The sequence below is a fragment of the Mytilus trossulus genome, chromosome 3 (assembly GCF_036588685.1).
Source record: "Mytilus trossulus isolate FHL-02 chromosome 3, PNRI_Mtr1.1.1.hap1, whole genome shotgun sequence".
Taxonomy (NCBI): domain Eukaryota; kingdom Metazoa; phylum Mollusca; class Bivalvia; order Mytilida; family Mytilidae; genus Mytilus; species Mytilus trossulus.
Window position 1 is genome coordinate 11,203,375 of NC_086375.1, and position 24,352 is coordinate 11,227,726.

The 24,352-nt window shown below is 32.2% G+C and overlaps 2 protein-coding genes across 2 annotated transcripts in view; one reads left to right on the plus strand and one right to left on the minus strand.

Moving 5' to 3' along the window:
• Positions 1-2,694: 2,694 nt before the first annotated feature.
• LOC134709234 (large ribosomal subunit protein mL49-like) lies at positions 2,695-9,272 on the minus strand. Its single transcript, XM_063569400.1, has 4 exons — positions 9,185-9,272; positions 4,452-4,641; positions 3,474-3,607; positions 2,695-2,897 (listed from the first exon to the last, which is right to left on the minus strand). The coding sequence occupies exons 1-4, from the start codon at positions 9,269-9,271 to the stop codon at positions 2,745-2,747; spliced, it is 564 nt and encodes a 187-aa protein (XP_063425470.1). The 5' UTR covers position 9,272; the 3' UTR covers positions 2,695-2,744.
• A 4,026-nt stretch (positions 9,273-13,298) lies between these two features.
• The window catches only part of LOC134710153 (mitogen-activated protein kinase kinase kinase 9-like), a 29,908-nt gene continuing 18,854 nt past the window's right edge, over positions 13,299-24,352 (plus strand). Inside the window, exon 1 of the mRNA XM_063570368.1 lies at positions 13,299-14,071. Within this exon, the coding sequence (XP_063426438.1) occupies positions 13,345-14,071 (727 nt within the window). The 5' untranslated portion in view covers positions 13,299-13,344. The remainder of the gene's footprint in view (positions 14,072-24,352) is intronic.

Consider the following 24,352-nt stretch of genomic DNA (forward strand, 5'->3'; position numbering starts at 1 on the left):
TATTGTAGTTTTTTTTATTACGTCATATATAAGTCTTATATATATATGCTGTGTTCCTTTAAACAGATAGCATTTAAATAAAAATAATCACCCTCTTCTTATAGTTATAAGTGAACATAATTTTGATAAGATCTTTTCATACCATCTCCTTTGCACCCAGGAATAAAAGTGCTATTTGCATAGTACACCCATTCTTAATATACTATTAAGTTTAATGGTTTTTAATCCAGTGTTTCTGTTCAAGAATATTTTCAGTTAATATTTATTAGGGTGCTTTTTCATGTTTTTAACATTTTTTGTAGTGAATAATTAATAATCAAATAAAACTATGAAAATTTATTTGAGATTTTCTCTGTTTAGTTGCAGACATGAGGGATTTTATCCTTCCAGGTGTACGCTTGAGTTATTATCTCGCCAGTTGTATGCATGAGGAATTTTATCAGTTTAGTGTTTTTTGGAGTGATTTTTTTCTGTTTAGATGGTTTTCCAAGTAATTTAATCAGTTCAATTGCATGTATGAGGGATTGTATCTGTTCAGTTGCAAGTATTAGAGATGCTATCTGTCCAGTTGCATGCATAAAAAGATTTTCAATCTTTGTCATCTTGAAAGAGTCAAAAAGCAAGACAGGTATTCTGTATTAGTTTCTGTGGTAGGTCAATTTATAGGGCTCCACTTGTGATAGGTCAATGATATTTGGTGTGCAGTTGTATTAGGATTGACACATTTTTGTTTCCATAGAGATTATTTGGTCCGGTTCCTTCAGTCATGAACTATTAACTGATGAACTATTAACTGAAACTTTTGCTTAGTTTACATGTATTAGTTTGTAATTAGGTCAGTTTATGGGGTATTTCAATAGTATTTGGAATGCAGTTATAATAGCATTGGCACATTTTTGTTTCCATAGAGATAGTTTGGTACAGTTCCTTCAGTCATGGACTATTAACTGAAACTTTTGCTTAGTTTACATGTATCAGTTTGTGATTTGGTCAGTTAATGGGGAACTTCTAGTGGGTGGTATGCAGTTGTACATCACGGGGGGGGGGGGGGGGGGGGGGGGGGGGGTCTCAACATGGGATTTTGGGTACAGGTGTGCAGCTGGGATTTTAAAAACACCCCCCATTCATGTATTGAATAATTGTGAAATCCCTACCTATACATATATTTCACAGCGAAATCATAACCCATTCATATATTTATCACATTCGTGACAATTTAAACATTTCCCTCTGTCAATGCTTTGTATGTCTTTCATTTTGGCAATCAAATAATGACAAATTCTTTCAACAAATTAAAAGTGATTAAGCAAGACACACAATGTCAATGAGAATAGAGCAACAAATTAAGTGCAAATAAATCGATGTGTTACGCAACTAGTGCAAAAGGTTCGATATCTACTGGGTAATTTACTGAAGATTATTAATTGTGACAGTGTAATTAAATTTAATCAATATCAAAACTTGTGTAAATAAGTTTCAGAGGATGTGGAAATTTTAATGACAAAGAGTTTGGGAAATTCAGTGAAGATCGTTGCACAACAAACTGAAATTTATGACCCATTGATATATCACAATCGGTCAATTACTACCTATTGATATATTTCCTCGGTAAAATTGCACCCCATTGATGTATTTGACGGATCAAAAAAGGGACCCATTCCAGCGGCACATATGTATATACCTTTATATAGGAAGAGACCCCCCCCCCCCGTGTTGTACATGTATAAGCATTGGCACATCTGCTAACCATGGAGATAGTTTGTCCTGTACCATACATTAAATATAGTTAAACTACTTCTTATACCCTGTATCAGACAGACATAAACTATGTTATTTTATTTATTCCTGCATCCTCCAAAAATTATACAAATACTGCAACCTTTTACTCAACAAAAAAGATTCCCTCAAGACCAGCTAGATTAGGCTTGGTGTATCCAAACATTTTCATAATTTCAAAATAAATTTTACAGTATTTTGGGCAACAAGTTGTTGTATGTAATATTAAAATTACGCTTTACAAATTGAATGAATTTGCAGTGATTTTCTGGATTAACCTTCAATGGGTAACTCTAAAAGCCAAAAATTGATGGCCAAGGATTTTTTAGTATCGAAACCTGTTGAAAACAATAGCATATAACCTAGTGATTGTGTTATATATTTGTTGCACATCTTTTGCCTCATCTGAACAAGGCAAAGTTTTACTACTGAAGTTTTCAAAATGTCCTTGTTCATTTACCAATAATTGCTTGTAAAATTCTTAAATATTTAGTACCTACCATCGTATTATTGTTGGTGGTTTGAGAGTGTCCGACTTTGCATCATGGATAAGGTCACATGACACAGTTCTACCAATCACTGTAAAAGAGGGAGACTACACCAAAGGGGCATTCAAAAACCCAAACACATAACCAAACTCATAAACCATCAAACCAAATATATTCTCTAACCCTAAACTGGGCCAACATTAAACTTTTGAAATGACAATATGGTAGTCAGGACAATGGATAGACAAGACTGCAACAAGAAGAAAACAGCACAGACATTTAAATAAAATAAGGAATAAGTAAACCTCTGAACAAAAGCAAAAGCACATTGCAACCCTTCAAAACAAAACTAAGTGTAGGCAGAGTGGTGACAAAAAAACCCATTATCTTCAACTTTGATAAATCAGACAATCTAGAAATGTCAATTCTAAGATAATTCACAAAAAATAACTTTAATAAATGAGTATAAGATCGAACAATCTAAAATCCTTTGTCTATCAGCCATCTTCCGACTGTTTCAACATGATTTCCTTTTAATGTCACTCTTCTTGTCACTTCAGATACTTCTGTTAATAATGGAAATCTCATTCCGACTGTTTCTTCTATGTGACTCTTCAAATCCTTTTCAAATTGCTGAAAATATATACCATAATCTACATTTAGATGATTTAGTGATAAAAGATACCAATTCATTGTCTGTTAATAGATAATAGCCTAAATGCATCTACCATTAAAAGTAAGCTTGTGCATTATCATAGAAATGGCTTTATTTAAATTTTTGTTATTTCCCTTGGCCACCAACCAATTTTTCTAAAAACATTTCACTCCTCTTTTCTATTTTGACCTCCTCACCCTGAACAAAACCTATGAAAAGTTGACATTATTACTTGACAGTTGTGTGTAAAATTAGATCAGACACAGATAAATGAAATATTTAGGATCTAAAGCATAACCTCTGATCTAAATTATAGAACTTCAACTTTTTTTTTTTTTTTTTAAATTTTCAGATCTATTTCTATGCTGAAAGTTTTTTGTTATTTTCTTTTTTCCTTTTGGAAATCTGGATTATGTCCCTTGGCATATCTGACATTATTTTACATTTTTTATTTTTATTATATTGCTTAAAATTTTTAAAATATGTAATTTATTCATTCATTTGCATATCAACATGAATATAAAACAGTTGTTCTTTCTTCGAATCAAACATACCCATATATCACCATGAACTCTATTGATAACTGTTGTAATTTTTGTGCCACGCAGTGTTGTCTGTTTTACATAAACTGGCAAATTGTGATTCTTGTTTCTTTCTACTGAATATGGAAGATCTTTTGTTTTCTCTCCTAAAATAAAAACATATAGAATAAAAAATAAGCTTATTCAAATGCACTCAATATTTGTATTTAATATGAATAAACACATCAATTTGTTTTAAAATGTTCTACATAATTTCCTAAAGGATGAAACTCAATACTGAACAGCTGACCTTCTCAGAGCCCATCACTATATGACAAAGTATTTAAATTAAATAAAAGAAGAGCATGTCTGAAGCCATAAATACTCTCACAAAAACTCTAGAATGTGACTCACTGCCCACATTCGAAATCTGTCCGTCTTTCCTCCATAATGACGCCTTTTGACGCCACCCCCCTTACTCCATAATGACGCCTTTTGACGCCTGTGTAGTACCTCAGTTGAAACACTTTGACTACAAAGTGTCTGCAGTTGACTTAATAAAGTTTGTATCCAATATGAAAAGGAATATCATAGGAATACCTGACTTAAATTTATTTGATGAAATAGTTGTTTTTCACAATGCCTTAATACTTCAAAGCATAAGTTCAGCATTTTATCAAAAAAATCCTATGCGAATCAAGTATGCAAAAAAAATAATTCAATGGAGGAAAGGGTTAAAAGCATTGTGTAAGAGTTTCATAAAATTAAGATGAAGAAAACTTTATTAAAGTGCAGAAACAAAAATGGGACCTATGAAAGGACAGAAATATGGTCAACACTCAACAGTTACACTAAATGTGTCTGTTGTCTACGGCGGCGGTTGCATACAAATTTGGGTAGGTAGATGGGCTATTAATTGATTTTTTTCTGTTTACCATAGAAATAGTTTTGAGGTCTTTGTGTTACAACCTGATCTCTATATATTTCTTCCCCTGTAAGCTAAAAACTTACTGTTAGGAGGTACCCAGCCTGATGGTGTTGGATATGAAGTATGAACAGGTAGGTCAGGAATATTTCTTCTTGGCAAAATTTTTTCAACAAATTTAAACTCCTCAGTTGATTCTTCAAATTGTGTCAAAGTATCCTTTGGTGGCAACTGTTCTGCAGTGTACAAGTATTTTATACTAACTTCACATGGAGCCTGAAAAATAAAATTATTTAAAATATATATATATTAAAAAAAATACTCACTAGTGGTTCTATTGACTGTCAAAATCATCTTAACTGCTACTACCAAATTCTCATACTATCATAACCTTATCCAATTTTTCAAAGACGCATACATTTTAGTTTGTCAAAATATGGAAAATTGATAACACAAGAGTGCACACGCTGAAATGTCTCGCCTTCTGTACTAATCATTGATATTATGTTGATAGTCCCAAGTATAAAGCTTTATTACAACTGTCACATAAACTTAACATTAATCAAGATAACTAAACAAAGACCAATGAACCTTGAAAATGAGGTCAAGGTCAGATGAACCATGCCAGGCAGACATGTACAGCTAACAATGCTTCTATACAACATATATAGTTGACCTATTACTTATAGTTGAAGAAAAATAGACCAAAACACAAAAACTTAACACTGTGCAATGAACCGTGAAAATGAGGTCACGGTCAAATAAAACCTGCGCCACTGACATAAAGACCATAAAATATTTCCATACACCATATATAGTTGACCTATGGCATATAGTATTAGAGAAAAAGACCAAAACTCAAAAACTTAACTTTGACCACTGAACCATGAAAATGAGCTCAAGGTCACATGACATCTGCTCGCTAGACATGTACACCTTAAATCTTTCCATACAACAAATATAGTAGACCTGTTGCATTTAGTATGAGAAAATTTGTAAGGGTTCCACGGAACCCAGTGTCTCGCCTATTTTTGCTGTAAATCGCAGGCTCAACAACAATGAGGAAAAAAATCAATAAAAATATTCCTCTTTTTACTATTTTATGATTGTAAGAAAATCTAAGTCCATTTAAAAGTAAATTACAGAAAAATCTTTTTACAAACTTTACTTCTGGATACAATCTTATGATCATAAATAAGCATCTGTCCAAGTTTGGTACAAACCCAGGATAGTTTAAGAAAGTTAATAAAATTTTAAAAACTTTAACCACAGAGTGAATGTAATGGTTCCCCGCAGAAAAACTAAGTCCATTTAAAAGTAAAATATGGAAAAAATGGATTTATTTATTTACAAAATTTACTTCTGGATACTATCTTATGATCATAAACAAGCTTCTGTCAAAGTTTGGTACAAACCCAGGATAGTTTAAGAAAGTTATTAAAATTTTAAAAACTTTAACCACAGAGTGAATGTAATGGTTCCCCGCAGAAAAAACTAAGTCCATTTATAGTAAAATACGGAAAAAATGGAATTTTATTTTTACAAAATTTACTTCTGAATACTATCTTATGATCATAAACAAGCTTCTGTCCAAGTTTGGTACAAACCCAGGATAGTTTGAGAAAGTTATTAAAATTCTAAAAACTTTAACCATAGAGTGAATGTTTTGTTTCCCCGCAGAAAAAACTAAGTCCATTTATAGTAAAATACGGAAAAAATGGAATTTTATTTTTACAAAATTTACTTCTGGATACTATCTTATGATCATAAACAAGCTTCTGTCACCGACGCCGACAGAATGTAGGATCGCTTAGTCTCGCTTTTTCGACTAAAGTCGAAGGCTCGACAAAAACACACCAAAACACATTTACTAGTAATATAACCACTGAACCATGAAAATGAGGTCAAGGTCAGATGACACCTGCCAGTTGGACATGTACACCTTACAGTCCTTCCATACACCGAATATACAAGCCCTATTGCTTATAGTATCTGAGATATGGACTTGACCACCAAAACTTAACCTTGTTCACTGATCCATGAAATGAGGTTGAGGTCAAGTGAAAACTGTCTGACAGACATGAGGACCTTGCAAGATACACACATGTCAAATATAGTTATTATTATCGCTAATTGTTAAATGTATTGTTATATAATGTGAAAACATTTCATTTTTTTATGTGCTGATGAATAAATCTACAATTATTGTTTGTTTTATAGTGTATTGCTCAAAATATTATTTTTGATCATTGATTTAAAATTAAGTGAGATCAAAGGGGCTAAGATGTTCATGTTTTTTATTTGAAATCTTCAATGTTTTACTCTTAGTCTTACAAACCTAAAGACTTGCAATATTTACATCAAAGCAATCATGATTTTCAAACACACAACAATAATACCAAATTAAGCTGTGTATAAATACCCATTAGAAGTAATCCATTGTAATCTTACATTATTAACATTTAGTAATTTTTCATCAAATTGATAAAAAAAGCAATGTTTCATATATTTATTACCAAATTTTCATGAAAAAAAAAGTTTTCTGGGGTATATACACATGTATACATTTAACAAAAATATCATAATTCAAATGGAATTTGAATTAACATTGGGTGCGAAGTGTAGGGCAGAATGTGTATTGGGTGCGAATGTATATTGAGCAAATGCTAATCATTGATTGGTCAGTGACATCAGGGGCGTAGCTAGGTATCAAATCAACTGTAGGCACAAATCACAGGGGGTTTTGGGGCCACCCGACGGAAAACAGTTTTCAGCATTTTAGTTGCATAATTTTGTGTAAAAAAATATAATTTTTACTGATTTTTATCATGATAATATTCATAAAGAAAAGTTCGAAGAATTCAGAATAATTTACATTAACACATGAATTAACGTAGTACAATAAAAAATCTGAAGAATTTTTTTCTACTACAATATGCCCAGTGTAGATCAGACTAGTTTTAGATTAAGGTCCACAGAGGGTCAAAGGAAAAGATTTTCAACTTTTTTTAACGATTTTTTTTACTCAAATTTCGGCAAAAATTGGTGAAACAAATCTAATATATTTCTGAACTTTTATGAATAACTTTAAGATCCAGTTTCATACACAGAGACAATGATAAATTTACTCAAAATCAAGTCGACAGTTTTTTCTGTCGATAAAATCAGTTATACTCGCATCAACATCGATATTGAGGTGTTAGTGGATATGAAGAAGAGATAGATTTGAAAGTCGCTCGTCTCCCATTGTCGATCTGAATGTAGGAGAGAAAGTCACAGAACAAAAAGTCACAGACAAAAAATCATGGACAAAAAGTCACAATTCATGTTTTCTGACTATTTTCTTTGAATAAAAAACGCTTATTTCTACAAAAATATTTTTGTATTTCTCTTGAACTATTGTTAAAAATTTGACTTTGTAAACAAAATTTATCAAAAAAATATCAACGTCAAATCAAATAATTGTTGACCAACAAGTTTCTCAACTTTGTTCGACTACCTTGTTGTTCTTGAACGTTTTCATTTTCTGACAGTTCTTCAGTAAAAGCAGTCAAGCTTTTAGCCGAATAATCAAATATTTGAATGCAATTTCCTGTACAGTCGACACGTACATCATGTTTCTAACACAAAGTTCCTTACTACTTTGAACGAGTGCAATATTTAGTTGGTGTGCCAGCTTGCAGTAGATGTAGGAAGCTTCTGATGATTGCTCTAGTATTTTTGCCTGCACATCATTATACTTGCCGGATATATTCGCGGTGATGTCATAAATAAAGGCAACAGTAGTATACCGCTGTTCAAAACTCCTAAATCCATGGACAAAAAACAAAATCGGGGTAACAAACTAAAACCGAGGGAAATGCATTAAATATAAGAGAACAACGACACAACACCGAAACGCAACACACACAGAAACGGACCAAGCAACAGACAAAACACCACGAGAATAACAAATATAACAGCAAAACCAAATACGTGAATTTGGGATAGACAAGTACCGTGTCACGTCTTATCTCAATATCTCAAAAATAAAAGAAAACACAAACGACTCAACGTTAAAATGCAACACACACACTGGGCACGGAGATCCCTTATATCAAGGTTTACATGTTCAAAAAACTCAACGATCGTATTAGAAATGGCATCACCTTTTACACTTTTGGCATGTTTAAAACCGATTAATTCTTCTTGTATGCTGATTGATATCATTTTTCTTATCTAAGAACCTAACACACGAAGACAATTGCTTTAATTTTTTTTCAAAGGGGGTATAATCGGCAAATTTATGTATAGGCACGTGCCTATTCGAGCCTTAGGTAGCTACGCCCCTGGACATGTTGTGATGTCACTGCAGATCTGAGAATGCATGCAATCTTGAATCTACATTTAAAATAACTATCAAGATTACCCCTCTATAAACCTTATCGCTATTTGTCCGACATTACTAGAAATCACACAGGTTCAAGTAATTTTTTGACGTCATAGAACAAAAAATCTGACGACAGAATGGCAAAGTGATTGTTGTTTGCGTCAAAAGTTCAAGCGGCTGGATCAGGCTGGATTTGCCAAAATCGGCAACCTGATTGACCCAAGATTCTGACCTGCTTGGACTTTTGAAGTCAAACAACAAAGATACTCTATATAATCTATCTGTAAATTGATGAACATGAAAACCCCAAAACTCCAAGGCACAGGCACTTATTCCCTGTGCTCCAAGGGCATCGAAGTAAATCACTTTAAATAGTTTGGGCACGCCTTGGCGAGGTAAACTGTTCACTACTACAAAATAAACTATATTCTTATCGTTTGTCTAACAAACCGAGTTATGAACTGTGTTATGTGGCTGTATATTTGTCCTTTGTAAAATTCTGTAAATCAGTCGAAAATTCTTCATGGAGGCTGCCATTTTGTTTTTATTTGTCAGTAACGATAACTCTTTCTGTCTTTTTTTTTTGTAGCGAACTGCTATCCACACTTTATTGTTGTTATTATGAAATCAAATATTTGCTGAAAACCAAAGTTGTGATATTCTTTTTTTTTTTAATAAATATTATTTTCCATGCGCTTTTTGTTGTTGTATGAAGTTGGTATTTTGTAATATGGAACATCATGGAACTACCTACATTAAATCTTTAGTTTCCGACAATAGGGTGCACTCGATTTGTATTTGACAGTAAAACAAGCACCAAAAAGCATACCTTCCAACTGTCACTATTTGCGTGGGATCTTCCCAATGAATGCTCCCAAATTGAAATTTAGAAAGAGCGATGTTGTGAACAATTTTGAACAAAACAGTTAATTTTGACGTTACGCACGATATTGCGTCCCAATTGGTAACGTCAAAATTTGACCTTTTACGTCGGTAATCGAGTATACTTTGTTCGTTTTGATTGTCATTTTTGATCGATATGGATACTTCAAAGTCTTAAATATGTATGAAATATTTGCTACTGGTAGATCGGCAAGCACATGAACTTTTCGGACTTCTGATTCGGCTTGTGTTGTATTTTTCTTTATATTTATTGTAACTTTTATTTTTTTTATTTTCTTTTTAGTTTCTTTATCTCTTTACAATATTTAATTCTCTCTGTCTCGGATATGAAATTCTTTTGTTCTGCAATATTTTACCTATTTATTGACAAATTACCATATGTTTTATTTTTATTTTCTATTTGATTATAACTACTTTTATATATTGCAGTTCTTATCGTGGTTTCTATGATTCTATCTATTTTTGAAATTTGTAATTTGGTTATTTTGTTTTGTCCTCTGATCTTAAAACATAAAATCGAACCGTACTTGTTATTTACAAACAATGAAATATCGTTCATATATCATATGATAATACGAACTGCTTTCAAATTCGATGGCCTAGGAGGATGATTGGCCTAATGAGATAAAAAGCATGGTAATTTTAAGATACGCTCGTGGCGAGATTTGTTCGACTCCGATCCTAATCAACAGTTATTGCAACTATTTTAACTTAAGGTCGCCTGATGTCCGGCTTCTCCTACCTTTGATGACAGGTCAATAAAATACAACAAATGTCGTTTATACATGATGTGGTGTTTAACACCAAAACAAAGAACAAACTTTTAAAAATAATTCGAAAACACATATATGTATAGCGTCCCGAATCGAAAACGTTCAAAACGTAAGAAAATTGCTCAGTGGACAAACTTGCAAGACATTTGATTTGTTAAAAAACGAAGTCATTTCGACTTAACAGCTTATTAAAAAGTATGTTATCGTATTGTGGGGTGAAAGCACAATTACGAAAAAGCACTGTTTTATATGCTACAAATTGAATATTTAATAAAATAACGTTGAAACTGATAGTGTTTTTGTAAAAAGCGGCGAAATTCGACTTTGGACAATCTTGCAAGACATTTTCCAGAGGCCAATGCGTTTTTATTTGTGGTGCGAGTGCTGTAAAATTCCGGATTTGAAATGGTCTATCTAAGCACATTTGTAGGAATAATTCATAAAAACAAAATTTTATATCATCTGATATTTTAAAAAGCGATAAATTTTGATAACTTACCATTTTCAGAAACCTGACCATGGCGAGGATTATTCATTTTTGAAAAAAAATAAGTTTTTACCGTTCGATCAACTCAAAAAACAGCAATGGTGACATAAAACATATAAGACATTTATCATTCATGCGAATTTTCGCGGATTTTAAACTTTTCATTAGACCACAAAAATTCCCGCAAAAAGTTATTTTGCGAATAATTTGTTACGTCTGACACACATATTTTTGACGTTTTGGTAGTATTTGTATCATTATTTGAAACTATTATGAAAAGTTAAAGAATATTTTTAATATTTTTGGAAACAGTAATACCTGCCTAATCTATGGATATAAATTTCATAAAGCTGAACTAGTTAGTTTTCAAAGAAAAGCTATTTATCAAATTGCTCTGTCGCATTTCACGGCATTGACGCAATAACGTGTTTAACGTCTTTACAATGGCTAAAAGCATCAAAAAGTATGAAGAAGCAAAAAAAAAAAACCCCACATTGCCTGACTTAAGAGGGGCACTCCAGTCATGCTTCAGTGATTCCCTTTTTAATCGACCAAATTTCCCACAAATCTGAATTAACATAAATATGTATATTGTAATATTTTAAAGATAAGATCATTACTTTTCATTGCAAGTGGAACTCTTTTTATGTTGGAATGCTTGGCAATGGTGGATCCAGAATTTTTCATAAATTGGGACCCTAGTGGCCTCCAGTCATGCTTCAGTGATTCCCTATACAATCAACATTTTATTTAATCATCTATTTGATACATTGGTGTTCGAAATTAATCATCTATTTGATACATTGGTGTTCGAAATATCAGTACGGGATTAACTGAAGGATTTAATTATAATTAGATTGCATTTTATTTTCCCTTAAAAGGGGGCACCGTTTTGAATTGGTTTTTTTCAGTATTAAACAAACTGATTGCAATTGCTTTCTCTGTACCTAAACTCTTCAGATATATTGAAGTGGAAACTTTCCTTAGAAGGTGTGTGGCACAGTGGTGGTAGTGATAGTTGTGGTGTGTGGGGTGGTGGTGGTGGTGGTGGTGGTTGGGGGGGGGGGGGGTCGAAGGGGTCCTGATACGGAAATTGTGGGTTTAAAAAGATAAAACCCTGAGGTTTCAAATATAAAGAAATTTATATCCTGACATCCTGAAATTCGAAGCAAGAATTCCCGGATCCTGATGTATCAATAAAGGTCATCCCCCTCTTGGATTTTTTTCTCTGAAATAACTAGAACTTATAAAAAATAATACCACAATGCTATATAGCTTAATATATATATAAAGGACTGAAATGAAGCTAAATTTCATATTTTTTTCAAATGAAGGTATAAGGGCATAGTTTGCAAAATTGGGTTAATTTGGACAGAGGATAACAAACAATTTATCACAAAGGGTTGATAATGTATTTCTTCGCTATCCCCTGTGCTTCACCTGGGAAAATACAATATATTATGTCCCAGGATACACTGAATAATAATTCTAAGGAGGTTACACAGGTGTGCATAATTCACAAATCCTTTTTTATATTTTTTTTCTCCAAATTCCCATTTTTATCTTCCTTTTTAAAAGATCCAATTTTTTTTTAGTGACTTTCAATACTCAAACATCGTTGAAAGACAAGAAACCAGAAAAAGCAGATCGTAAAAATTAATAGACTGCAAAACAGACATTCGAAAGATCTCTTTTCCCCCAAAAAACAATAGTAGAGTGGAACAATCTCAGGACGCGGAAACTGCATGACAAAAGACAGTTGAGGGTTTCACGGCTGCCCTCCAAAGGTTGGATTAACCAGCCTGCTCTCCTTCCAGTGCGCATATATCCGCGATCGGATCCTGCACTGTGTAACATACAGATACAGATGAGATACAGATCCAACACTAATTGTTTACCCCTTCCCCCTTTTTTTTTCACATCAACAAATTGTCAAGATAACACTTTGATATTCCTAGAGAACATGTGATTACATTAGATGAAATAAATATAATTTGTATATATTTGGTTTAGTAACTACTAGTTACTAAACCAACTATATGTCTACGATGTCTACTCTATGATCATCCTCTATTGATTTACTTATCTATAGAATACTATATTCTTCCTTTTTAAAAAGATCAGAGCAGTCGCGATGTTTTTAGAACTACCCTATGAGATTGACCTCAAGGTCAAAGTACATGAAGAATGGCGGCTCGTCTTACGATAATAGACAAAGGTGTATGAAAATGGATTTACAAGAAAAACGTTGAATCAAATGTCTTAGGAATACTTGTTTTTATTATCATCTTTTCGAAAAAATTACAGTTCAAACAATAACAACGTTATTTTAATTCGTATGGCTCAATTAACCGGGCGATTCTGTGCCAAAGCGACAGAAGAGTACAAAACAACACCAGTTTTGGTGATTGTTTTGAACACGATAAGGTTGGTTAGGAACTCTGTTAATGCCTAGTACATTCTCTTGTCCCCAGAGTTCGATGGCATCGAACAAAAACAATGCTTACAACCGAGTTCAGACGACGAGTAACCGTTTATGGACAGCTGTTTTTGATTATGAAGCCAGGCGTGAAGATGAACTAACCCTTAGAAGGGGTACACTATTGGAAGTTTTATCAACAGATTCTCATATATCAGGAGATGAAGGTTGGTGGACAGGTAGGGTGGGTAATAAAGTGGGTATCTTCCCAAGTAACTTTGTTGCAATTGACATTAACAGCAGTGTTGCTAGTGGACTCCATAACATTCCATCGAATCGACCCTTTGAAATAGATTTCAATGAATTGCAGTTGGAAGAAGTTATTGGTGTTGGTGGGTTTGGAAAAGTGTATCGTGGAATATGGAATGGGGAAGAGGTTGCTGTCAAAGCTGCAAGACAAGATCCAGATGAACCAGTTATTTCAACGATTGAAAGTGTCCGACAAGAGGCTAAAGTCTTTTGGTTACTCGATCACATAAACATTGCTGCTCTGAAAGGAGTCTGTTTAAAAGAACCAAACTTATGTTTAGTTATAGAATATGCAGCAGGTGGATCTTTAAATAGAATATTATATGGCAGAAGAATCCCTCCTGATGTTCTTGTTGACTGGGCTATTCAGATTGCTAGGGGAATGAACTATTTACATGAGGAATCCCCCATTCCTCTTATACATCGTGACCTCAAATCAAGCAATAGTAAGTATGAAGGTGTTTGATTTAGAATAGTTTAAAAACTTTTAATACTTTATATCGACATTTCTTCTACAATCATGACAGTTAGCAGTGGCGGATCCAGAAATTTTCATAAGTGGGGCCCACTGGCTGTCTAAGAGGGGGCCTGATTTCGTCACGCTTCAGTGATTCCCTTTATAAGCAACCCCATTTTTTTCTCAAAATGGGGGCCCGGGCCCCCTGGCCCTCCCCTAAATCTGCCTCTGATTAGTAACCACATTGCACAGTTGATTTGAAATAAAACGTGGGAGCCCTCACCCTGGGGCAGTAAGGCACTGCTTTACAATTATTTTATTATATGTGCATGTACATGTACTTTGTATATTAGTAGTTCAGTTGCACAGCAAATAAGGCAGTCATATACAATGAGTTCCTGTGACTGTGTATGTGGAAGCTCTAGGATACTTCATGTACATGCACCCCAATCAAGTCATCATACATTGTACATACATTTTGTATTATACTTAACATTTATTAAACATCATCAAACCTAGCAGGTAGCTTAGCTCCATAACTTTTAACCACCATTAAATAATATGTTACTAATTGGTTGCAAATGAACATGTAAATTTTACATTGTAACATGGAATCTATAAGAACTGCTACTTTCCACCTGATATCCTGGATCAAACCCAGCCTGGTCAAGAATGTTACTGCTTTTCCAGATGACTTGAGTTACATTGTACAATGTACATTTACACAACTAATTGAAATAGAGATTGTGAACAATTGTAAATTCACTAGTTTGCATTAAGGTAAAAGGAATCATTGCTACACATAAATTTTGTGTGTCTATACACTAGTACTGTGCCTTAAAATATATTTTCCAGGATCAGTGACAAAGTTGAATCAGAGAATAATATGACAGCATTATATCAGTTTTACATTTGTACAAAATGTAAATGCAGTTGCTTGTTAAAATTTTCTCCCCAATCTTAATGTGTGGATATTTCACTTTCAAGAAAAAGAGTGCACTCACTAGCTTTTGCATTCATGTACATCATGTATGTATAAATTAACCCTGACATCAAGTTAAAGCCAGAACTGGTACCTTCGATGTAAAGATACAGATACATGTACATGTACACCAGCTGAATTAATATATGTATAAAACCAGACATTGCCAGAATAAATCTACTCTTAGTTTTTCATTTGACTTGGAGTTTGAATGCTACAAATGTACATGTGCCTCTTAAATTTCAACACTATCTTGATTATGAACCACAGAGTACAGCTCAATTTGGACAGTTTTGGCAATAATTCAAAACTTAATCCTCTATATTATCTCAAAAATATTTTTTTGTTAGTTTATCATTTTGTGGATAAGTTAAGTACCACTTGACTAAATCATTTTGATTTTAACATAGCACAATGCCCATAAATCTACAGAGGAAGTTCTAATTTGACAGATTTCACATTAACAGTCTGGTCATGAGTTATGCCCCTTAGTTTTCTTAATTTTTTTATTTGTTTTTTACTTCTTGTGAATTGGCTAAAGAGTAAGTAGGTTACTTCCCCTTGCACACATTGGACCAAATTCATTAAGATTGTACAATTTATTACAGCTGAAGTGATAATAATTGTAATCAGTAATCAAAATTTTCATATTCCCGCAAAATATTGTACACAGCTTCATCAAATGAACATGTGATGTAAAAATTGATTGTAAGAAAGAGGATCAACATATCAAATGTATCAAGTAATGCAGTGCTTAACTGCATATATTTTAAAGCTGACTAAACATTGTTGGTTTTACTCATTGTAATGTTGAAGGCATTATATAATACATGTACATGTAACTACTTGTTACATGTATACATGATTGATATGTTGCTTTCTTGTACATTTTATGAACTCCTGTGGATAGTTGAATTGTCACATTGGCAATGCACATACCCTTATTTTAAACCAATGTCCATGATTTTCCAGCGTTAATGAGGGCCTCAGTGACCAAGTGGTCTATGTAGTTCTACTACTGTATAAATCACTAGCAGGCCAATAGGCAATAATGAAGTTGTGAGTTCCAACCCCCTTCATGGAAGTGCACTTGACTCCAACCTTAAGAATCCTGAATTTAAACTCTTGTTGGAAATTTGGTTGCAACTACAACTTAGAGAGAACTAAGAATAATAAGAAGTTTAAGATCTTTGAATGAAATCAAATAACTAAATTGTTTGTCCACTCCTAGTACATGTACATTTGTATTTTGCATGTGGAATGACTGTAAGGTGTACTGGTACATGTAGTCTGTTACATGCCTTTTCTTGCAAGTTTTATCTGACTTCGACCTCTTGTTTCATTTGTAATTTTTGGTGGTTTGGTCTTATTTCTCAAATTCTATTAGCATGATAAGCAATAGGTCAATTATATATTTTCTATATAATGACATCTGTCCTTGCCCTCATTTTCATGGTTCTGTGGTTTTGTTCATTTCTCAGATACTGTAAGGATAAGGTCAACTACACATGCTACAGGGTTCTCGCTAAGGTAAGTCCATGAGTCCTGGACTCATCATTTTCAAAACTGGTGAGTCCACAGATGTATCAAGATTGAAATATTTTGTATGAACTGATTCAACTGAACACAGTTAAACATATATATCAATATTTTAAAGCAAAAGTTTAAAAATGTCATTTCATTGATCTGTTAGGCCATGGAGACTAAAATATTACACTATATTGCAATAAAATATTTTCTTCTTGCTGTTGGACTCGCCTTCAAAAATCCTTATTGAGAACCCTGATGCGACATGTGTACTGTTTTTAAGATTTATGTTTGGTAGGGTACATGTACATCTACTATGTTACATTTCTCTTAATTTTATGGTCCTTTGGTCATACATTGTATATGCTGGTCAACATTTTGTGTTATATATCTTGCATGTGTTTTAATATAAGTGTAAAACAAGACAAGGACGCCTCCGAGGTGCTGGAATTTCTCGCTACATTGAAGACCTGTTGGTGACCTTCTGCTGTAGTTTTTTTTCTACGGTCGGGTTCTTGTCTCTTTGACACATTCCCCATTTCCATTCTCAATTTTTATAAGATATATACAAATTAGTTAAATGGCAAATACTTTCAGTCTACTTTATAGGAGTTTTCCCTTATTACAATGTAGTTACCATTTTTCAAAAATGTAGAGTATGTATTTAAGACCATAAAAAAATATACAAGTATAGAAGACTGAAACTCTGAGAAAAACTTAGATTCTGTTTATAAAAGAGTAGATCCTTAAATATGTAACAGAAGAAGTTATAAGATATATATATGGTCTTTCAGAAAAGATTATGGAAATTGCCTATTGTTGTTTATCAATGATTGTAGTAACTGCACTGCATGTGTATTTAAATGTCTTACATGTAGGACAGTTATAGTAAATATATTTATATACATGTAACAGGTTGAACTACTTTTTTTCTCTCAATCTGTTCCATTGTATCGATCTTTGTCTGTTCCTGTTTGTTTAATATAATTGTTATAAGTTTCCAGTTGACATACATAAGACACAAATATGAGTTCAAACAGACTGCATTATATATTACATGATTGTGGTTATGTTTTATCCTGCTATTATCACAATGTATACCATTATAGATAAGGAGGGATTATTAGAACACCTTTTTAAAAAAGATCGTATGAACTTTTAACAGTAGGATAGGCTTGTTTCATTTAAATTTCAATTGAAAACTATAAAACTTGTAACATGATATGTTTGTAACCTGTCAAGGATGAATTCATCTTCAGTGTGTAGGTGGGTGGGTCTTGTTTAAATTTAGGACACTATCAGACCGGATTTCCCTGACCTGGACACTGGGATTCAAGGCCATATTAAATATATCCTATCTGTAGACGTATTATTATCATATCTCATATGGTTATTATTATGTTTTGTAAAGACTACATGTAAAGATACATGTGTTTCATCAAGGGTTAAAATAGTGCTTAGGCCAAACAAATATTTAGTTGTGCTTCCTGTCCATCATATACATGTACATGTACATAAGTCCAGATCATTTCTCTACAAGTTTTAAGTCATTTAAAATATTTAAAAACAATTTTTTTAACCTACATTTTCTTTTTTCTTTTAGCATGTTTAGGAGACTAGAAACGTATATACATATATATTTTGGGCTTATATTTTGGGCTGGCATTTTATTAACTGGCCTGTTTTATAGAGGATATAAATAACAAGAGAAGCCAGGAAGAGTTTTGTTTGGACAAATCTTATTGGCCAATAAGTCTTTGTACCTGATTAACATACTTCTTTAGGGCAAAATAGACTAGACCTGTACATGTTGACCCAGGCTAATATTTTATTGTATCAACCTTAGAAATCTTGAAATCTTTTATCCCTGGTGATTCTTGGAGGAATCTGTTTGTCCTCACTCTTATTTCTATTGCAAAATGCCAAAATGGTGTTGGTTCTTAGCAAAATTTGGCAATCAGGACCTTTTTACCACCACTGATTAAGAACTCTAGATCTGCAATTCCAGTTTCTTGTTGTAACAGATGTTTAATTGTATCATAAGTATATAAATACTAGTAGTTCTTTTGAATAGTCCATTTCACATGTTTCATAGGCACTTTATATACATTTCTTTCTGGAATATTTTCAACATATTTCATTGAAACATTAAGTATATATTTTGTAATATACATTTACATGTCATGCATGTAGGTACATGTAATTGAAATTTTCGAACATATGATTATCTTTATTTATATTTTAAATTGTCAAGATGAAATTTTTCCTGATTTAATTCAACATGATTTAAGTTTAAATAAAAAAGTATTTATATAATTGGTGTGCAGTACAAATTTGCAACTACATGCATGCTTGACTAAGAAAATTAATTTGGTTAATAAAAGTTTAACTTTGTGTATACTAGTATAAAACAAAAACATATAATGACAGAAAATTGTTTTGATTGGTGTTGGCTAATTCATCACTTTGATTTAATTTGTAAGAGATAACGTTTTTTTGTCTTTTCGGGTTAAACTGAATGATGTCAGATACGAATATGTGGGTTAAAACTGGGTCTGTTTCATGTTAAAAAAAAAGATCAATTTGTGTACATGTGTAACTTTAAAACAAGAGTAAACATTAGATATATATCTGTCAATATTAGTGGTTGGCAGTGTGACACAACTTTGTAAAAACATAAACCTATGACATTTTGGATGATGTGATTTTATTCCAGCTATGTAAAATATTTCATTTAATAACCAGACTTACATTGATTATATATGCAAATGCATTTTAATGGGTTAATTGGTTGACGAAATTGACATTAGAAATGAACATAAAATCTGTTATGTTATTAAATACAGGTAGATCAAAAACATTGTCCATTCAGTTATTTTCTTACTGAAATTTTTAATTAAAAAACAATTTTCCAGTGTTTTACTCTTAAGGCAATAAAAACGTCAAATAAAATTTTTGGTAGATATAGGGACCATTATAATGTATTCATTAGAGAATACTTATTTAGTGATGTTAAAAATATAAAACAGATTTTTAACGATCAGTCAAAATTTGATAAAACATGATATATGTGAAAATGTACTGTTTATGTGCCAGCACTTTTATCATGTTCATAGTAAAAACTCTCAAAACATCTAACACAATTTCTTTTTAATACAGGGATCACCAACGAAAAATTTCATGGGTTAACCGTTTAGAAGTTTCAATCAATGTATACATGTACCTTTTGCAATTTACTCTTAAATACATATACAGTCTTTACGATGAACTGTTAAATCTACAGGCCCAGAACTCAATTTTTGAAATTTTTTAGTTAGATTCTGTTGGCCTGTAGATATGATTTTTACAGACCTGAGAGCAATTTTAAAAGCCTGCGCTGCCTGGGCTGCCACTCAGCGTGAAGACTGCATACATGTACATGTGTATGTCTGTAGTACTGTGTACTGAAATAAATCTGTTCGAATTTTTTATCATTTTATGATTGAAAATTAAAGTGTTTTTATTGTCTTTGAAAATTATAATGATTAAGTGTCTCGATCATTCTACCTCAAAATTAGAATTCATCATATGAGAAACCCAAAGGGTGGGGCTAAAATCTAAAGGTTGAAGGAGAAACACCCTTACATAATTAAACGGTTGGAATACCTATAATGGAATAATGTATTCTAATTTCAGAAAAGTTTTTTTGATATTTAAATGCTAACTGAACAAATTAAATAAATCGTGCAAAATATTGAAACTCGGTTAAATATTAATTTGAAAGGTAACCTGAATTATTTGCAATTTAAAATTTTGTAAGCTTTAAGTACAGCTATTTGTAAGATCCAGGCAGGGGGTGATTCATCATATGTCTCAGAACTGCTTAATTCTTTTATATAATAGGTAGTTAAGATTGAAATAAAGTTTGCAAGTTTTTTTTTTTAATTTTCTTGAACGGTTGCTATGGAAACATGCAGCCATTTTTTTTAGGAATTTATGATGAAATCAGGCATGAAAATTGGAAAATGTCTACTTTTTTGTTGCAGCAATTTCATGATAATGACAATTTCAAGAAAAGAAATAATTTCAACATATAATTAGTCATTATATGAAGTTTATATTTTGATGTTGAGTTTGTGAATTTTTTTTTTGATATTAGGCTAAAATGGTATTTAAAAAGGTGCAAAAATCTGTATTTTGACATTTTCTGAAAATAGCTTAAATATCATACTTTAAATGAAGAAAAATTAACATTGAGCAGACAAAGTCATTATAAACTATGGTTGCATCTTAAAGTTTGTACATTGAATTATTAAAAACAGGAAAAAATTATCTGGGTTTTTTTGAAATTTTTTGTTACCATGGCAACAAAAATTGGTAAAATTCATAAAAATGATAAAACATAATACTTGTTCATTATCAAACTTTTTGCTGTTTTGTTTGTATTAATGTAATTTAACAGACAATAAAACTTATGATTTGTTTGAAAATGATAAAAAAAATATATAAGCTTTAATATAAGAGGCTGAAAGACCTTAGCAACCAAAAGAAAGCCCTAGCAACCGGTCTGAAATTGCTAAATTAATTCAGAATCAGCATCAAATACATGGTTTTCTAGGTATTGGATACATATAAATAATGGAGTTTGAATAATATACTAAACAGTTAGATAGTTAATTTACACTTGATCTGCTTTTGGTTACCTTGGGAACAAAAAAGTTCAGATTTGATACAAACCATTATGTACCTTATAATATCTGTTTTGCAGCCCTGTAATCGGACTTCTTTCAACCATAATCAACAAAAATCATATTTCTCTATATTTACAACTCATATCTCTTGATTTCATGAAAGGGTCATTTGTTTATTGTAATAAGAAAGTACGGCATAGAAATTTTAGATGGAGAGACAGAGTTAATAATATAGGACTGCTGAATTTGGTACATGGTTTCCTCAAAAAATTGTATTCCTGGATTTTTCTCAATATCTCCAAATTCAAATTTTATTTTGGTCTAGAATTGTAAAAGTTAACGGTACGTCTAAACACTGCTAAGGACTCCTTTGTGCACTAAAGACCTACACAATGCCACTTAGGACTAGAAGGAGTGCTGTTATGTATATTATTTTTACATATTATGGCAGAGATAGATATTTAATGCAAAAAAATCAAATTTTATAGAAAAATAATCTTAAATAAATAGATATTCAACATTGTTTAAACGGTTCGTTCTTCCTATTCCCACTGATTTTTTATAAATCTGGTTAGGAAAGTGAAAAATTCATGTGGGAATAGGAGGAAAACTTATCTAAACAAAGGATTATACTTAATCAACTTTTAATTGGCCAATGTTTTTTGGGATAGGAAATAGGTTATTTTTCTATATGTCTGATTTTTTTATTTTTAATTCAAATAAAAATGAAAGAAATAGAAGGAAATTCTGAATAAGTGAAAGAGACAAAAACATGATCATATAGCATTAAACAATCGAAATAAAGAAATAAAGCAAATTATCTAATATTTCTTTTATAACACAAATTCAAAAGTAAAGTCACGCAAGCATTATAATATGAAACAAACAATACAAGAAACAGCACTACAGCAAATCACACATTGTAGCACACACACAGAAATCCACAGTATATTAGCCTATAACAGTTTATTTATCTATTCATTGTGAATAAGGTGGGTGGCTGCAACGCCAAACTGTACTGTTGTTACTTCTTGGTGGGGCATTAATGGGGAATCTAGGCCTCAACCATGATTCACGCCTAGATTCCTCATGTTTCAGTTGTTTTATTTGTTTAAATGTTTGGTCGCAAGTGCTGGAATGTTTCGTTGACTTGCTTTGCCATTCCTTTAGATGATGTGTAGTCTCAGCCCCAGTATTGTGAAATGATCCCATCAGTATTTTGTTTCATAGTCAGTAAAGAGCATGCAGTCTAATTAGTTGTGTAATTTTTTTTATTTGTTGTTTTGGCTTTAAATTAGCTTTCAGTAACTGAAGTACTCCAGATATGTTCTTAGTGTCTTTTTGTTGTTGGTATATACAAGTAGCCGGCCATTTCCACTTTGTGTTTATGTTTGACAGGGAGGATTGGAATCCCACTTACATGTTTCACCTTGCCACATTCCATATGTGTGTACATTTCCCAAGTCAGGAGCCTGAAATACAGTGGTTGTCATTTGTTGTGTTACATCAAAACAATATATTTGTCACATTGATTTGTTTGTTCATTTGTGATTTCGGGGCCCTTTGTAGCTGACTATGCAGTATGTAATTTGCTCATTGTTGAAGGCAGTACAGTGAAATATACCAGAACCAAAATTCCTGTTCCTTGTGCTTTTCTCCAGATACTTGGTGTGTATTGGAAACAACAGTGGTTTGTGTTGATAAATTATTATATATGCTGCATTTCTAATTTTAGATTAACAAATTCAATGATTTTTTAATCATATATTACGTATACCTCTGTCTATCTGACTTGTTCTTTATTTTAAGGTACGCTTTATAGAAAAAAAAAAACAGTTTGCAAATAAACAGTGTATCAACTTTTTATCAAAATAATACACTTAAACAGCAATGGCTGTTCCAGTCATCTTAAAAAGGGGGCCCAATCCAGAGTAAAATGGGGGGAGGGGGTCCAACTATATGCTCTCATTCAAATGCTTTGATCGTCAAAAAAGGGGGTTTCCAACCCCCACCCCCAACCAACACCAACCCTTTTCTTTCTGGATCCGCCATTAAACAGTGTATCAACTATATTACCTTTTAAAAAATACAGGTAAATCTCAGGTGAATTTTTAATTAACCTTGATTGTTATATAAAACCAATTTATAATTAATAAAACCTATTGAAGGAATAGTGATTTTTAAAAGTGTGAATAGGAGGAATACACCATTTAGACAAGTGCCCGTTTTTCTTTGATATGCCGAAAAAAATCAATGAACCGAAATATCATATGCCAAATAACATAACAGTTTCTGATTAAACAATCATGACCTTTTTATTTTAAGTATTTTTTCCAACTAGTTTGATATCTGTTTACAAAGCATATGGTACTATGTGGTATGTGATTTATTTATTGTTGAAGGCCGTAGGGTGACATATGTTTATTTATTTCTGTTTCAATTCATTTCTTGTGAAGATTTGTCTCATATCATGAGTTTCACCCAGTCCGTCAGTTATTTAGTCGTCAGGAAGTTGGTTTCCATACATACATACCATATAATATTTTTTCGACTTTCATGTATTTATTTTTTTATTATTTCGGTTCAAATAAAATAAAAAGATGTGGTATAATTGCCAAATTAAAACAAATCTTCACAAGAGACCAAAATGACACAGAAATTAACAACTATAGGTTATCATACGGCCTTCAACATTGGGCAAAGCCCATTCCGCATAGTCAGCTATGAAAGGTCCCGAAATGACAATGTAAATCAATTCAAACAAGAAAACCTATTTATTAACAAATAAGGAATGAAAAACAAATATGTAACACATAAACCAACAAAATCCACTGAATTACAGGCTCCTGACTTTGGACAGGCACATACAAAGAGAAGGTGGCAGGGTTAAATATGTTAGCAGGATCCCAACTATATATAAATTAATCCTCAAGAAAATCTTTATACAGATAAATCAGTAATAATTAAGAATTTGACATAATGTGTAGACACCTATAACTACTAGTATTGTTGAAATCTTTATGTTGCCTGCTAAATTTCATTAGTTGGTTTTTTTTTTTCGTTTGATTGCTGTGTAATTGACGTACAACCT

Bases quoted from the DNA above. Each gene is read 5' to 3' on its own strand.
- LOC134709234 (XM_063569400.1), bottom strand. From the start codon at position 9,271: ATGGCAGCCTCCATGAAGAATTTTCGACTGATTTACAGAATTTTACAA. The intron at 4,642-9,184 runs GTTTGTTAGACA...TTTATTTTTCAG, and splicing joins ATAACACAGTTCATAACTCG to GCTCCATGTGAAGTTAGTAT. The intron at 3,608-4,451 runs GTAAGTTTTTAG...TTTTTATTTTAG, and splicing joins AGGCTGGGTACCTCCTAACA to GAGAGAAAACAAAAGATCTT.